Source organism: Mastomys coucha, unplaced genomic scaffold (genome assembly GCF_008632895.1).
Source record: "Mastomys coucha isolate ucsf_1 unplaced genomic scaffold, UCSF_Mcou_1 pScaffold15, whole genome shotgun sequence".
Lineage (NCBI taxonomy): Eukaryota > Metazoa > Chordata > Mammalia > Rodentia > Muridae > Mastomys > Mastomys coucha.
In genome coordinates this window covers 122250856-122265993 of record NW_022196897.1, presented here as the reverse complement: position 1 = coordinate 122265993, position 15138 = coordinate 122250856, and the positions used below count along the sequence as shown (strand labels likewise).

General features: G+C 40.0%; 1 protein-coding gene across 2 annotated transcripts in view; it reads right to left on the bottom strand.

Annotated features, from left to right (window-relative positions):
• Positions 1-2316: 2316 nt before the first annotated feature.
• Snap25 (synaptosome associated protein 25) overlaps positions 2317-15138 on the bottom strand; it is a 76548-nt gene continuing 63726 nt past the window's right edge. The window contains exons 5-8 of one of the 2 annotated variants that reach the window (XM_031372040.1): positions 14882-14999; positions 10882-11007; positions 7289-7433; positions 2317-3640 (exon numbers count right to left, since the gene is read on the bottom strand). In XM_031372040.1, the coding sequence (XP_031227900.1) occupies positions 3572-3640; positions 7289-7433; positions 10882-11007; positions 14882-14999 (458 nt within the window). In that variant the 3' untranslated portion in view covers positions 2317-3571. Of the gene's footprint in view, positions 3641-7288; positions 7434-10881; positions 11008-14564; positions 14683-14881; positions 15000-15138 lie in introns of both variants that reach the window. The other variant, XM_031372039.1, reaches the window with a different exon arrangement.

Below are 15138 nucleotides of genomic sequence, written 5' to 3'. Positions count from 1 at the left end.
GAGGAGGAGGAGGAGGAGGAAGAGAGAAAGAGAGAACAGGGGGGTTGAAGAGATGGTCTAGTGGTTAATAGCATTGGTTGTTCTTCCAGAGAATTTGGGTTCAATTCCCTACGTTCCCATTAGGGGTTCACAACCATCTGTAACTCTAGTTTTAGGGGGATCTGATATGCTCATCTGCCCAGTGTGGACACCAGTCAAATACATGATGTATAGACATCCATGCAGACAAAGGCCCTTTGCTAAGAGGGCAAAGGGAGATTGATTCTCTGATTTTATGTAGGAGAGTCCTTTGCCAGTGCCTGAATGGAGGAAGGAGAATATGTAGTCTTTGCAGGTGTTCTATTGCCATATTTCTTTTTCTTTTCCTTTCTTTTCTTTTTCTTTTTTCTTTTTTTCTTTTTTTTGGTTTTTCGAGACAGGGTTTCTCTGTGTAGCCCTGGCTGTCCTGGAACTCACTCAGTAGACCAAGGTGGCCTTGAACTCAGAGATCCACCTGCCTCTGCCTCCCAAGCGCTAGGATTAAAGGCATGAGCCACTACCGCCTAGCTATTGCCATATTTCTAATGCATTTCTTGGGTTTATATATCATGTAGAGAAGATTCATCCCTGGGACATCCATTCTTCATTAGCCAGAAGTAGCTGACTGTGTGAGAGCCAAGCTTGGACAAATGCATTTGTCAAAGCAAATATGCTGCCCAGAGCATTATGTGGCAGTCTCAAAGCAAACTGCCTGCACTTTACTTTCTGTGAAAACCCACTCACTTCAGCTGAGAACAGATGGAGCTTGGAACATTCTGCACAGCCTGAATATTGACCCCCCTGTCAGTTCTGACATATGTGGTACATAATCACCTTTTCTGTCTTTTAGCACCCTCTCTACCATCATGCTTTTAAGAAATAAATCTTGCTGCTTCTCCCTTGGAAGAGGATAAAATCCTGCAAATGCTTTCTGACAAGGACAAGCTTATCATTGCTCTTCTTGCTTCTTCACTGCTCTCATCAAACCTTCGGAGAGACTCATGAGTGAAATTATCCAACTACCACCACCAACCAGAATAAATGTACTTGCATTGCTGCTATGGGCCATTCAGAGAAGTAGCGATAAAGAAGGAGATGATCAAAGATGATGGATGGTACAGTGGTATGGGCAGTAGCAGGCATTGTGGTGACAGGGTCAGTGGTAACAGAAGTAATTATGATGTGTATAAATACCACACACACACACACACACACACACAATGTATAAAGTTGATGGTGAAGGTGGAGAAGATAGATATGCCAGTCAAGATAATGAAATGATACAGGCAGTAGAAAAGGTAAAAGTACTGTCATGTGAGGTGGTCCTGAGGTAGAAGTGGTGATGTCCAAAGGCACAGTAGTGGCAAATGAGTGGTTATAAGAGAATTAAGGACAGCTTCTTTCTTAAGAACTCATCTACAAATGTTCAAAGCAGGATTAGTCATAAAAGGCAAAAGGAGATACAGATATAACCTAGGTGTTCACTAACCAAAGAACAGGTAAATAAATGCAATATATCCCCATAAGGAAATATTATTTGACCATAAGAAGGAATAGAATACTGAGACATGCTACGATACAGGTGAGCCATGTCACATCATGCAAAGCGAAAGAAGTCAGTCACAAGAGCCCACTGTACCACTCACTCCTTCTATGAAATGTTTGGAGCAGACAAATCTATAGAAACAGCTGGCAAATGACTAAACTAGTAGTTGTTTCAAGTTGGAAAAAGTAACTGCTAATAAATGTGGGATTTAGGGGAGGGAGGAAGATGTTCTAACACCAGATTCTACACCATTGTGAATGTATAAAATGATTACCTTGCATAATTAAACGCCTTCCCCTGGAACTATAACAAAGCCCTGGACTTTGTGCCTGCTATGTAAGTGTTCTACCATTATGCTATAATTTTAGGTAAATGGTAAATTAAGACAAGTGTGGGTAGTAGTGTTATGGTGATGAAGGGCTGAACTTTGGTTGATGGCAATGCTGGGGAAGGGGAAGGAAACACTAGTTACCAATATTTGGAATACCTAAATTTATACAGAGCCAAGACTAGAGTACTTCAGATTTTTACCCCTTTTAGGTTTTTCTCTCTGCATGCTAGAAAGCTTTGTGTCCCATGGTTAAAACTGAATTCACACACAGGTGTTTCTAGAACCAAGCCAAGGTGTTCACTGTCATTGGGATGCTGACGAAATGGACCGTTTGGCTTTCTACCCAGTGTATACAACTTAGGAACAACTGAACAGAGTATGCAGACTGGTGTGAGGGTAACATCAGACGGAAGTCGGTGGCTGGGATCTATAATTTTTAATAATTTTAAACTAGCTACAAAATGTCAAATCACTTCACAAACCAACAGAGGAGACAGGAGGGATTTAATATACATGCTGTAATGATATTTATCTCACAGTTTATCTATATTTCATTCATTTATATAGTTTTTTTTAAAGGTTTCTTTATCAGCTACTAAACATCTCAGCAATTTGGTGTGCATAGCTCTAGATTAAGCAACAAAGAATTGTACTGATGACAAACCACAGGGAAATGGTGATCAACAAGAGCCAGACTTAGATCTTCACGTTTTCCACATAGCAAGAGTATGGTCTCCAGAACAGCTTTCAAAAGCATTCGACAAACTCTATATTACATCCATTTCACATAGTTTCAGCCAAACACATATTTTGCTAGAAATTATTAATGGTGTCTTAAATCCATTTTGTGTGTGTGTGTATATGTGAAAAAAAAAGGGTTGATTATGATCAGTAAGTCTGTATGTTGACAGAAAGAAGGTGACACAGCTGCAGGTTTTGCTGGTATGACTTAATCTTGACAGTGTCCCAATACTGAGCATGCGTTGTTGTTGCTTTGTTATTGTTGCTGTTGTGTGTGTCTTCTTGTCAGTATGCTACTGCCATGGAAGGTTTTTGTTTAAGTAGGAATCTAAAAGTCTATTTAGTTCTCATGCATAAATGCATAAATCACATCACTTTTAGTGCAATGCCTGTTATGTAATTTCACATTGTCTAATTATGAAATCATAAAGACAAAGAATAGCCATGAGGAACCAAAGACAGCACATTTGGAGAGATTCAGAGCCTGACACCCTAAGAAAGGACCGTGGCAGTAGCTCTGTGGAATGTCACAGTTTTACAAGAACAATACTGAGTATTGAGAAAATCAACAGCACATTGAGCATTCCTAATTGTTGTCATTCAGCAAACGCCACTGAGAAAAGAAAAAAGATGAGACCCAAGACATCTTAAGTTGGTAATTAGAGCCACCAGATGACCACTATGTACAACCTTTGGAAAGAAAGAGAGCCAGAGAAAACAAAAGACACATGGTATCATTGGGAAGCTGACAGACCACACAGGACATTTACAATGGGGGTGACTGACTGTGTGTGTATGTGTGTGCGTGTGTGTGCGTGTGTGTGTGTGTGTGTGTGTGTGTGTGTGCAAGACCTACTAGGTAATACCATGAGAGAAGCATGAAGGAGCTCTCTTTTCCAACAACATTCGGAGGAGAGCACAGCAGAAGGGCAAATTTAACCACTTCCCAGCATCTTTGTTGCACGTTGGTTGGCTTCATCAATTCTGGTTTTGTTGGAATCAGCCTAGAAAAGAGGAAAGAAGAGAGGTCTTAGATTACTCCTTAAAGTACCATTCATCCTCTGGGTCCACTCAAATTCTTTTGTGAAACCACTCAGGACCATTGGCCTTAAGTGGACAAGGTCACAGAAACTCGACTTGAGGTTTCAATGGTTTTCCTCACCGGATAGCATCTGCTCTTTGAGGACAGGGTTCTATGATTGATCTTTCTATGCTGGAAAGACACTCAAAGGCTAGACTATTAAGCTCCAGGAAATTAACTGTTCCCATGACCATGGAGAAAGGTAAGGCAGCAAGTACAGGCTGTTGTTCTTCCCTGTCACAAGTGGGAATGTTGTTTATAACTCTACAGCCTGGGCAGAGAAGAAAGCCACCAAGCAGTCTATGGAATGATCTATTCTCACTCACTCATCATAGGCTCTGTACCTACTTTCCCACTTTCCAATTCCTACTGGGTAGGGTTTTCTATATTCAATTTGAATTTATAAATTCCTACACTGAACCCATCCATGTTCAAACAAAGATCTGGGAAGTTGGACATATTTCTGGATTATTCACAACTGAATTATCTGGCTACGGTTCTCTACCATCTGTTTGCTTAATCAAGAGTTGGTTTCAAAATGAGTATTTACATCAAAAGAAAGAACATTGATTTGTCCTGATTATTCAGAGTTATAGACACATATTTTTGACCCCCAGGTTCCTCATTTGAAAAATGGATAATCCCTCCAACTTTATTTGGTTCCCAGATCCTTCTTCTGTACCTAAAAACTGTGTCAGAAATAATCACACTTTGTTGAAAAGGAAAATGACTTAGCTCAGACCAATTTGACATGTTCCTATATATTGAACTGTGCCATTTCTAAACTGAGCTCAGAGAAGTTGAAATGAGAAAATAATCCATTTTAAAACAAACATCATTTCTGAAGGCAAATGTAGACTGTCTTGTTTATGAATGCACTGCTTGGCCTTTGCAAGGTAGCTTGGGGGATATTTAAGTAGAGCAGAGGCTATTCTTGGGATATTCTCAAAGGACAGGATGGAGCTGGTACACCTTTGTTCAGTGGATGCTTGCTCCTTCCTCTCAAGTTCTCTTAATCACATTCAAATTCCAGACCCATATTACATGGCACAAAAGTACCACATGCTTTTTATGTGGTATATAAAAGAAGTAGTTTTCTTTTAGAAAACAAAAACAAAACAAAACAAAACCTGACAGAATCTCTCTTCAGGCATGTCCCTTGAAAAATGCTCCTATCTGTGTTCATCCTGTTTTCCTTGTTAATCCTTGAGGATTTTGTTTTTAAATGGAGGCTACCTCCATCCTAGGATTCCTGCTTGATTTTTAGAGAATCCTAAAACTGCTAATATTTCTAAGACATGCTTCATAAGTTCCCTTTGTGGAAAGACCAGTGTCCATCAAGGAGCCCAGACATTGTGAGAAGCGGGTACTGAGTGCATTGAGCCCTAAGCTTCAGGCAGGCAAGTGCTGCACTGGCCCAGATCAGTTATCTAAAACTGTGTATATGCCATATACCAGAACATCCAGAGTTAAAAATGTTTCCTGATCTTCCAGTTCACAGAGTTGATGAACTAAAAATCCTGTTTATAAGCAGTGGTGTTTTTTTTTCAGGCTCAGTGTTCCCCACTGATAAAAGAACTTGAGGACCACCTGGCTAAACCTCAACACACTTTCTTCCACCAAACTTTACTTTGAAGTCTGAATATGTTCATTGTTTCATTAGCACCAGTTTGTATGAAGCTTGAGATGGAAATTTACTTCTATTTTTATATTTTCTAGAAGAGCAATGTGCTTGTAACTTTGAAAGATTGTACATATAAACACACATAAACAATCACACAAAGCAATGTCTTAGAAATCCACAAGATTATATCAAAACTCCTACAGTTTTGAACTCCCCAGAATTCACTATCAATTCAAATGATGTCAAGAGAAGATCAATGTGGGGCCAGGACAGAAGAAAATTCTCTTTGATTTGCCCACTGTGTGGTTTTAACTCAACTCTATACATCTGGAGGCTTCCAATATAGTTCTCAAAGACTAGAACTTCCTTGAGAAAGGGGGAATACTGTAGCTCAGTAACAGGCTCAGCTAGATTCAAATGGGCTGTTTAAGTTGTGTCCAGATTGTGATTTTGTTTATATGGGTTCTATTTCAAATATTGGCCAAGCTATACAAATTATTGTAAGGCAATTTATACCCCTTCGCTCAACCTCAGTGACTCAGCAGTCTAGGGTTGATGCAAACCAGAACAGCTGTTTCCCATCAACTTGTCTGGCCTTTCCATAAACTTTTATAGCTGTGTACACCTTTATTGGTAGATGAACAGATAAATAAAGAAAGTTCTCACAACTCTAGGGAACTATACCAGCAGAGGCATCATAACGTGGCTTCTGCTGCCTTTAGAGGAGGAATAAATATTTCTTTTTTTCAAGACAGTTTCTCAACGTTTTGACTCATTATGTTAGGGAAAAAACCTCTTCTCTGGAACCCTGCTTGGCTTTGTTTAGTTATCTGCTTGCTCCTGAGTCAATTTGGTCCAGTGATAGAAAACAAGCACTTCCTGTTTTCTTAGATTGTTTCCCTTCTGGTAAACAGCTGAGCAGTTATTTCTATGTTCATTTTTCCTCTGGTGCTATAATGGCTTAGGTCAGGCTGAATTGGTTCCAGCACTTTTTGAACCTTTCAACATGGTTCTAAAATCCATTGGCTCTCACAGCATTAAAAACTTTATAATAGCAAATGCTGCTTAGCCATGACAGGAATGTGGTAACTTGCAAACATAAGCAAAACACAAGCATTTTTCTAGCCAGCTCTGGCATATGTGTAGTTCAATACCAATTAGGCACAATCTTATGTGGTCATATATTATTTATCTGGACCACATATGATACAATACTGTCTATTCATCCCTTCCCAGCACTGACGAATGCTTGGGGATCAAGAAACGATTACTTAGCTTTGTGACTTAAAAGATTTAAAATTGAACCTACTCTGTTCTTGGCAATGCAAAAGATATAAAGAGACTCAAGATCTCAGATTAAGAACTTCCGTGTTTCACAGAGAATAAGCATACAGCACAAGAGTAGCCAGACATACATTACACATAAAATCATTGTTAAACTGTTAATGCATCCATCTCTCCCTCTTGGCATTTGGACAGGTAAAAAGATTATAATTAATATTCAACATGCTATTAGAGATGAGAATGCAAGGAAAGAATTCGTGTCTGATTTGTATGGTAAATTGTCTCATGGTTTTTGTGTCCTGATAAGAATTCCTGGGCAGTGAGAATATGATCTGTCTCATTTTCATGTGTTCTAAGTGTTTAGCACATGCCTAGAATGGGAGAGTTAGAAAAATATCGACTACATTCATTTGTATTGTCTAGGAGTGTAACTCATTGGTGGAACACTTTTCTGGTATACCCACAACCCTGTGCTGAACACCCAGCACCCATAATACATCAAGACCCAAGCTATATTCTAATTTGCATTCCAGTTCTGCTGCCAAGTCTCATGCTTTTGTCTTGAAATATTAAGGGCAAAATATCCAGCAACTGGTTTGCCTGGATATAGTGTCCCCTCCTTAGTGGCAATCAGTAGTCAGCACCTGAGAGCTGTAGACTCACCTTCTCCATGATCCTGTCGATCTGGCGATTCTGGGTATCAATTTCATTGCCCATGTCTAGAGCCATGTGACGGAGGTTTCCGATGATGCCGCTCACCTGTTCCAGGTTCTCATCCATTTCATTTTCCCGGGCATCATTTGTTACCCTGGGAGCCAAAGAGCAATTTTGCAAGACAGAGTAAGAAGAAAGTTGTTACTAAGGAGCAGAGATTGTGGGAAGTATGCACACATCTAGGAATAGTCCTAATTCTTATTTAATATACCAACATGTCCTACCATCTGTCAGTTTCAAGTGTAATTTTAAAACTGATGTTTTGAGCTCAAAGTGTAGTTTAAAAGTAGAATACTTGTATACATATATAATTACTGTATTTGGGAATCTTGAATTCTCTCTTTGTATCTTTCTCCAATAGGGTTTGGCTATGAAGCCAAGGCTGGCTGAGGTCTTGATTCACCCTTCTCATCTTGCCCAGCATTACTATTACAAGTATGCACTTTTGCACCCACTTTGAATTTATAGTTCATATTAAATACACTGAGATGCATTTACTTTTATGACTTCTAAAATTACATAATTTCTTCCTTCTTGTTTAGTTACTATTCTATGTATTTTGTTATTTTATTTATTTTTAATGTATATTTGTGTGTGTGTGTGTGTGTGTGTGTGTGTGTGTGTGTGTGTTCATGTGTGAGTCCTGATATCTGCTATGGTACCCATGTGAAGGTCAGAGGGCAGCCAGGTATAAGTCATTGCTCTCTACCACATCTACCATGATGTCTTGTTCATCACCATACATGTCATGAATGGGCTTTAAGAATTTCTCCTGTCCATTTCCCATGTCACCACAGGCACACTAGAATGCTAGGTGTATACTATGTATACTATCACATTTGGTATCATGGCTTTTGAGCATGTGATCTCACCTGAGTAGCAAGTGTTTTATCACTGAGACATTTCTCAGCCACCCCACACCCTAATTTATTTTTGGGAAGATAAAATCATCTATTCTGAGGAACTCTAGGCAGAGGATGGAGGTAGAATTACATAGAGACTATGGTTTACTTTTGTTTTATTTTGCTTTGTTTTTCTGAAACACAGATTTCTGAGATTCAACTTGTGGATGATCGAAGAAAGTCAGATAGCGAACCTAGCGAACCACAGTGCTCATTGCACTCCGGCCTTGGGATCTGCTGCAGTATAGATAGCAGTTATAAACTGTCTGCCTCTTGATTTTGAGAACTCATAAGAGATTTAAAGGAACCACTTTTTCAGTGTGATTCTTATGCACACACATGTTGACGTCACAGGTTTAGTAGGAGCAATGGAACAGGTGCCTTTGGAGCAGAAAAAAAAAATGTGTATCTGGTGGTTTCAGTTGAAAGGGTAGGAATGGGAGGGCACAAGCTGGCTCACAAACGTTTCCAAACGTTGGCTTTACCATGTTTCCAAAGGCCAACTTGAAGGTTAAGAAGGCACTCTATTGCAAACAGCAGGCATCTTGCTGCAAATAGAAAGTACTTATTACAGAATTTTCCTACTAGTTACAGTAATGAGCTAAAAACGGAAGGTTTAAACTCCTTTTCCCATGGCAACTCCCAAAGAACACAGGCAATATTATAACTTTTTTTTTTGTTCATTTTGTTTTGCTTGCAACCTTGTCTCCATATATAGCACAAGCTGGCTTTGAGCACTCAGATCTTCTAAGTGCTGGGATTAGAGCCCTATGCCACTATGCCTGACTTGACTAAGACACACATCAGCCCAAGCCAAAGCAAATTTAAAGATTAAGAGAGAACCTCTTATCATTTACATTTCATTTGAGTGATCATAACCACAAACAAGCTCCTGTAGCACAACCATTTCCATCCCTAAAGCACAGTGGAATCACCCAGGTTTTACAAATCACAGATGCTTGTATCTAGTGTCAAGAGATTTGGATTAAATTGCTGTGGAGTAAGTATCGGCACGGGGCCCTCTGTCTTTCCTTCTTGCCTTTCTCCCTGCTTCCCTCTTCCTCTCTCTCTCTCTCTCTCTCTCTCTCTCTCTCTCTCTCCTCTCTCTCTCTCTCTTCCTCTCCCTCTTTCTCTCTCTCTCCCTCTTTCTCTTTCTCTCTCTCTCTCTCTCTCTCTCTCTCTCTCTCTCTCTCTCTCTCTCTTTCCTTTCTTCCTTTATCTTTCATAGTCCATACTCATACAACCCCTGACTTACAAATTATTAATTGAGTTTCCTTGGAAGCACATGGAAGCAAAATTAGAATTGTCATTTGTAAGGCATATCTCGGCCTTATGACTCACATTTGAATCACAGCATTATTAACTGGTCAACAACAACAGTAACTTAGGGGTATATAATTATGAAGACAAATATTTCACCTATGCTGAGTTCTGGTATAACAGTCTATATCAGTGATTCTCAGCCTTCCTCATGCTGCAACCCTTTAATACAGATCCTCATGTATTAGAAAATTTTTTTTGTTGCTACTTCATTAGTACAATTTTGCTACTGTTTTCAATTGTACTGTAATTACTTCTGGAGACAGAGGTTTGCTAAAGCAGTTAAGACCCACAGGTTGAGAACTGCTAGTCTATATCTAACAGTCTCAACAGTCTTAATTGATATAGTTCATACTTTCTTTGACAAAATTAAGCTGTTCTGGTTAAAACAAACTGGTATGCAATGAATTGGGGGGGGGCATGCCAAAAAATATAGTGACTTTCCTTTTCTTAGAAAATACTTGGCTGTTTTTCTGCTTAGTGGTTTCCTCAGGGCAGAGATACTGGGTGATTTATATAACTTGAGCTCTTTAAAATAGATATTTAAATTTTTTCCCTCTAGATCTCAAAAGAAGTGATTAGCATGCATCTCATTTTTTTCCTCCTTTTTCCACTCCAGTCAGGTCCTTGTCTTCCTCTGCTCTGCGCTCTGAGAAGCTTACCTTTCTTATTGGACTGCTGGCTCCTTGTTTGCTCTGACTTCCAGTGGGCTTTGAATAGTGGCCTGAGAGAGACTGGAGGTCATGAAAGCAGGGCTTAGGGCATTTGCTTCCCTTTCTCATTGTAGCCAACTCTAACTGACTGTATTTTCCTACCATAAAGTCCTTTTGTTCTTGCTCCTATCTCCTGAGGGAGAAGTGGTAACAACTTTCTGCTACTACTAGACTATAAATGTTTCATCACTCTTGCTGTTTAACAGGCCTCTGCAACAGTGTCTTTAATAAATTTTGCTAAAATAAACCCATGTCATGTGATGCCTTTCTGTGCCAACTCTGATTCTGAATGATGTCATGGGATTTGCTTTGCCTAGAGACACCATGGCAAACAGTACACATGCCATAGTTTGGATGGAAAATGTGTCTTGGATTTTGCCTGCTTGGCATAATATCATTACCATGAAGAAACCTGAGCTCTTTGCTGGAAGACCTCATACAGGTGGATGGAAGTGCCTCTACTGATAGTCCAGACAAAGACCAGACAAGAGAATGATGCTATCATAATCTAATCATAGCCGAATGAGGGAGCCCAGAAATTCCTTACAGGAGAAAATAAAATAGTTCAGTGCTGGTTATCCATCAACAGAGAACTGCAAAAACTCACCTGCGGATGAAGCCACCACTGATGGCCATCTGCTCCCGTTCATCCACCACACGAGCAGGCTGGCTGGCCACTACTCCATCCTGATTATTGCCCCAGGCTTTTTTGTAAGCATCACTGGATTTAAGCCTATGCAAAAAATTGGGTGAGTGACAAAGCGCAGGGTGGAGTGGCAAGCTCACAGAAATGATCACTTCTTTAAGCAAAGAACCGAACCAAGCAAATGAGTTTTAAGTTGAGGCATTAGAGAATACCGATATATCATAATCTGCACCCAAACAATTGGCCACCACCACACCTCAGCTATTCAGCATTTTATTTTCAATTGAGCCAATTTCAATGGTCAAGACTAATCTTTGGTTTGTTTTGTGCTTTAATTGGATTTAAGATAAGGCTTAAGATAGCTGGTGAACATTCAGTTCTATTTCAGTGACATGATTATATTTTGAGACACAAAACACAGAAAAACATACTGGCAGACAGACACAAAACGAGACTGCCAAGTAGAGGGTGTACATCACACCACAGTAACACAGAGTCATGAAGGAAAACATACTTGACCGACTTTTAAACACACCATCATGCAGTGATCTCTGCTTAGCATCTTTCCCCCAATGCATGTGTGCACTACATTTCAATGTTTCATGAAACACACAAAGGATTGGTGGTTGGCCAATGGTGATGGTCTTTGGGTTGGCTCTAGTGTGGTTTGAAATTGATAATATATCGGTACTTCCAAACAGTCACCATACATCCAGGGTTGATGTACAAACCTTTGTCCACAGAGACAAAAAGTAAAAGAAGCATAGTGAAATGAATGCAGGAAAATAGAAGAGAGAACAAGCCATCTAGCACCAAAGAGGAACCCCATCCCCACCCCACCCTGTGTCTTCTTCATGCACCAGCTACAGGCATGAGTAGAAAGTGAAGCATTCTCATTTAAGCCAAACTACTCCAGAAGTTGACCATTCTCGAAATAGGCACTAGCAGGACAGTAATAGCCTTCGTGAGGATTTGAAACGCAGTTCAGCAGCTTCTAGGTTGGGCCAAAGGGCAGGGTAGTGTGCAAACAGATTCCTACTTTAAACTATTCTGGGTTATGACAAGGGAGAGTGGTTTGGAACTAGTGTGGTCTCCATGGGCTACATTTTACTGACCTGCCTTGGAACAAAACTTAAAATCCAGGCATACCTGTTGTGCCCAATAGAAACATATAGAGCGTATTTTGGTGGGTGTGTTGTAATTTAAGGCAATCAAAGATGTTTCTCGGTTCTTTGCATAGTAGAAACCACATGCTATTGAGTCCAAGAACAACATACATCCTTCGGTCCCATTTCACAGTTTTTATTCTAAGACAACAAGTTTATATTCCTTTCCCCTACTTTTTCTCATGATAGGGTCAAAGCCATCTCTTAAACTGGCTTTAACCCCTGCAGACTGAGGACCAAGAAACCGTGGTGATAAACTGGGAAATGAACCAATGGGATTTCTGCAGCTTCCACAATTTACCATTAGCCCTTTGAGAAGTCACAACTTACTGTACCAAAGAGCCATGGGCCCATTCAATAAATGGTACAAGGTCATTAAACAATTTTTCATAGTTAAGAGTTTGTTTCTCCATCCCTCCTCCCCATTCCCTCTCTTTTTGGTTTCAAGAAGCTGTTTGGACTTTGTGATGCTTTCTGCTATGTAAAATGTCTGGCATTCCATCTTTGGCAAAGTCAAAGGAAAGGGAAATATGCGTTTCCAAAGAGAAGGCAAACCACTGCACCCACAACGCTGCACAGACTCACATCACGGCCGAACATCTATCATAGTCCTTTGAAACATGCCGAGACAGGGCAAAGCCCCCAGAGAGTCCAGGGCACCACCAGCCACTGCGTTGTGACACATGGTTTTTAAAGCATTATTTACACATATTAGGGGACACTTCACTCAAGCTTTGAAGCTCAATTAGGGTCTCTTTTGAATTAAGGAATTAGGGACCATTTATATATGGATTTAGTAGGGGTCATGTTTCTTCAGAACCCGAGGATCCACCTCAAAGAGCCCTACCTCCACCCTTTCTTCTCACACAATTGATGAAGGGTTGAGGGGGTGTATCTGGTAGAATTCACTCCAAATGTGGGGTAAATTGGCTCTAAAAAGGGTATATTGTCAAATCTTGACTAACTGGAAATGTTTGACAATAAAATATTTTGGGAAATTCTATACCTTTGGTAATGATTAGGAGGCACTGGGGAAAATTTTGCTTTAAAGGTAATTGGTAAGTATCTTTCTCAAATTCTTGAGCTAATTTTCAGCTCAGGAGTCTTTGGGGATGGGCACAATCAAATCTTTTCACAGTACCGGCTTATAATGATGATGTATCTGCTGACCTTTTAAAATCAACTTTAAGTTGTCACTTATTTATTTCTGCTTATGTAGAGATTATAGAATAGAATAGAGACTACGTGAGACACTGAAATGTACTAGGCAACAAAGCATTTCAAAACTGAGCTGACTGCTTCCTGTTATCCTCATCCCCTTTTTGGCTAAAAACAGAAAGAAGGCAGATGAGGGTCCCGGTTAGCTAGATTCCAGTTAGTCAGGCTTTATTCACAACATTCTTTTTTTTTAAACATGCTTTTCATTTATTGGTAAGATGAGCCCCTCCCCCTCCTAAACAGGAAGTGGGATATTTCAAATCAGCCTCAAAGTTTAAAGGGTGCGAATGGTCATATAATCTGCTCAAAAATCACATCAATTTCTAGTCTAAAAGCTAGGATCAGGAGAGCTTTTGGGTAAAAGGTTTCTTTTTAAGAGGAAAAAGGGGAGGGGTGAGGGAGATCAGGTAACTTTAATTTTCCAAATGCATGTTGGGCAATCCACTCATGCATTTCCCCCCTACTGCTAGCCAAATGAGACTATCTTCTAGAACCCCTGAGTTTTGGGTTCATTCTGTTGCAAAACTTTATAACCACATGTCACATTTCTGCTACATTCCGAAAAAAGCATTGCGAACCTTGAGAACAGTTAAAATGTTTTGTGATGTCGTGCATGCAAAATCTACACATTTCAACATTTCAGCCAGTGTACGGGCATATCTTCCAAGAGGAAGAGTTATAACGAGCGCTTGCGTCAAATTGGAGACAGGCACGATCGTCTTTGACTGAAGAGGATGCCTGCACTGGGTGAGGCTGTAGCATCTCATGACCAAATGTAGGAACTGGTGGGCAGGCAAGAGGGAATCTGCCACACTCTCTGACTTGCAGAGGCTTACTGGGGCTAAGTTAGCCCTTCTGTTTTACTTCTGAAAAAAAATTAAACCTTGATATGTGTGTTTCGAATCCCCCACACTTACCCAAAGTCTTTTCTAAATCTACAATTTAGTTCTTGGGATTAAGGAAAATAGCATAGCCTGAGTGCCTCTGTCTCAAAGTACACTTTCTGGAAAATGTTGAAATGTTCATCAATAAAAATTGCTGACAGTGAGGCTTTCACTGGAGTATGCCTGATTTTTAATGCATCAACAGTAACTCTCACTAATATTATCTATGCTATGAGATGAATGCATTGGAGACGGTATTGATCTGTTCTGCATGCCACATGCTCATCCTGCCTATGAGCCTGCAGGAATGAGCTAGTCAAGGCTTGGAGATGAGCCTTGGGAAAACCAAAGCTTCAGGCAGGCAGGCAGCACCTACTTGTTACAGGGACACACACAAAGCCCGCAGAATTTTCCTAGGTCCGTCAAATTCTTTTCTGCTTCTTTCATGTCCTTATTGATTTGGTCCATCCCTTCCTCAATGCGTTCCAGTTGTTCTGATTAAACACAAGTATTTTATCCCCACAGAATGAAGCAGATGGAAAAGGACAAAGAAAAAAAAGACAAAACTTCAGACATTCACTTTGACATTAAAAAAGAAAAACAAAAAAAAAGAAAGAAAGAAAGAAAAAGAAAAAAGAAAAAGAAAGGAAGAAAACTGGACGCCACAGATTAGAGCTGGTACCCAGTACCTACTTGTTACAAGGACATATGAAAAGGCCACAGCATTTGCCTAAATCTTTTAAATTTTTCTCGGCCTCCTTCATGTCTTGGTTGATATGGTTCATGCCTTCTTCGACACGATCGAGTTGTTCTGGTTAGGACAAAGGGATGATAGTGTGGAATGAATTTTTTGGGGGTTTCCAACAGAACATGAGAAATGACTATGTGAAACAGAATTAGAGAGAAAGAGAGAGAAAGAGGAGAGAGAGAGAGAGAGAGAGAGAGAGAGA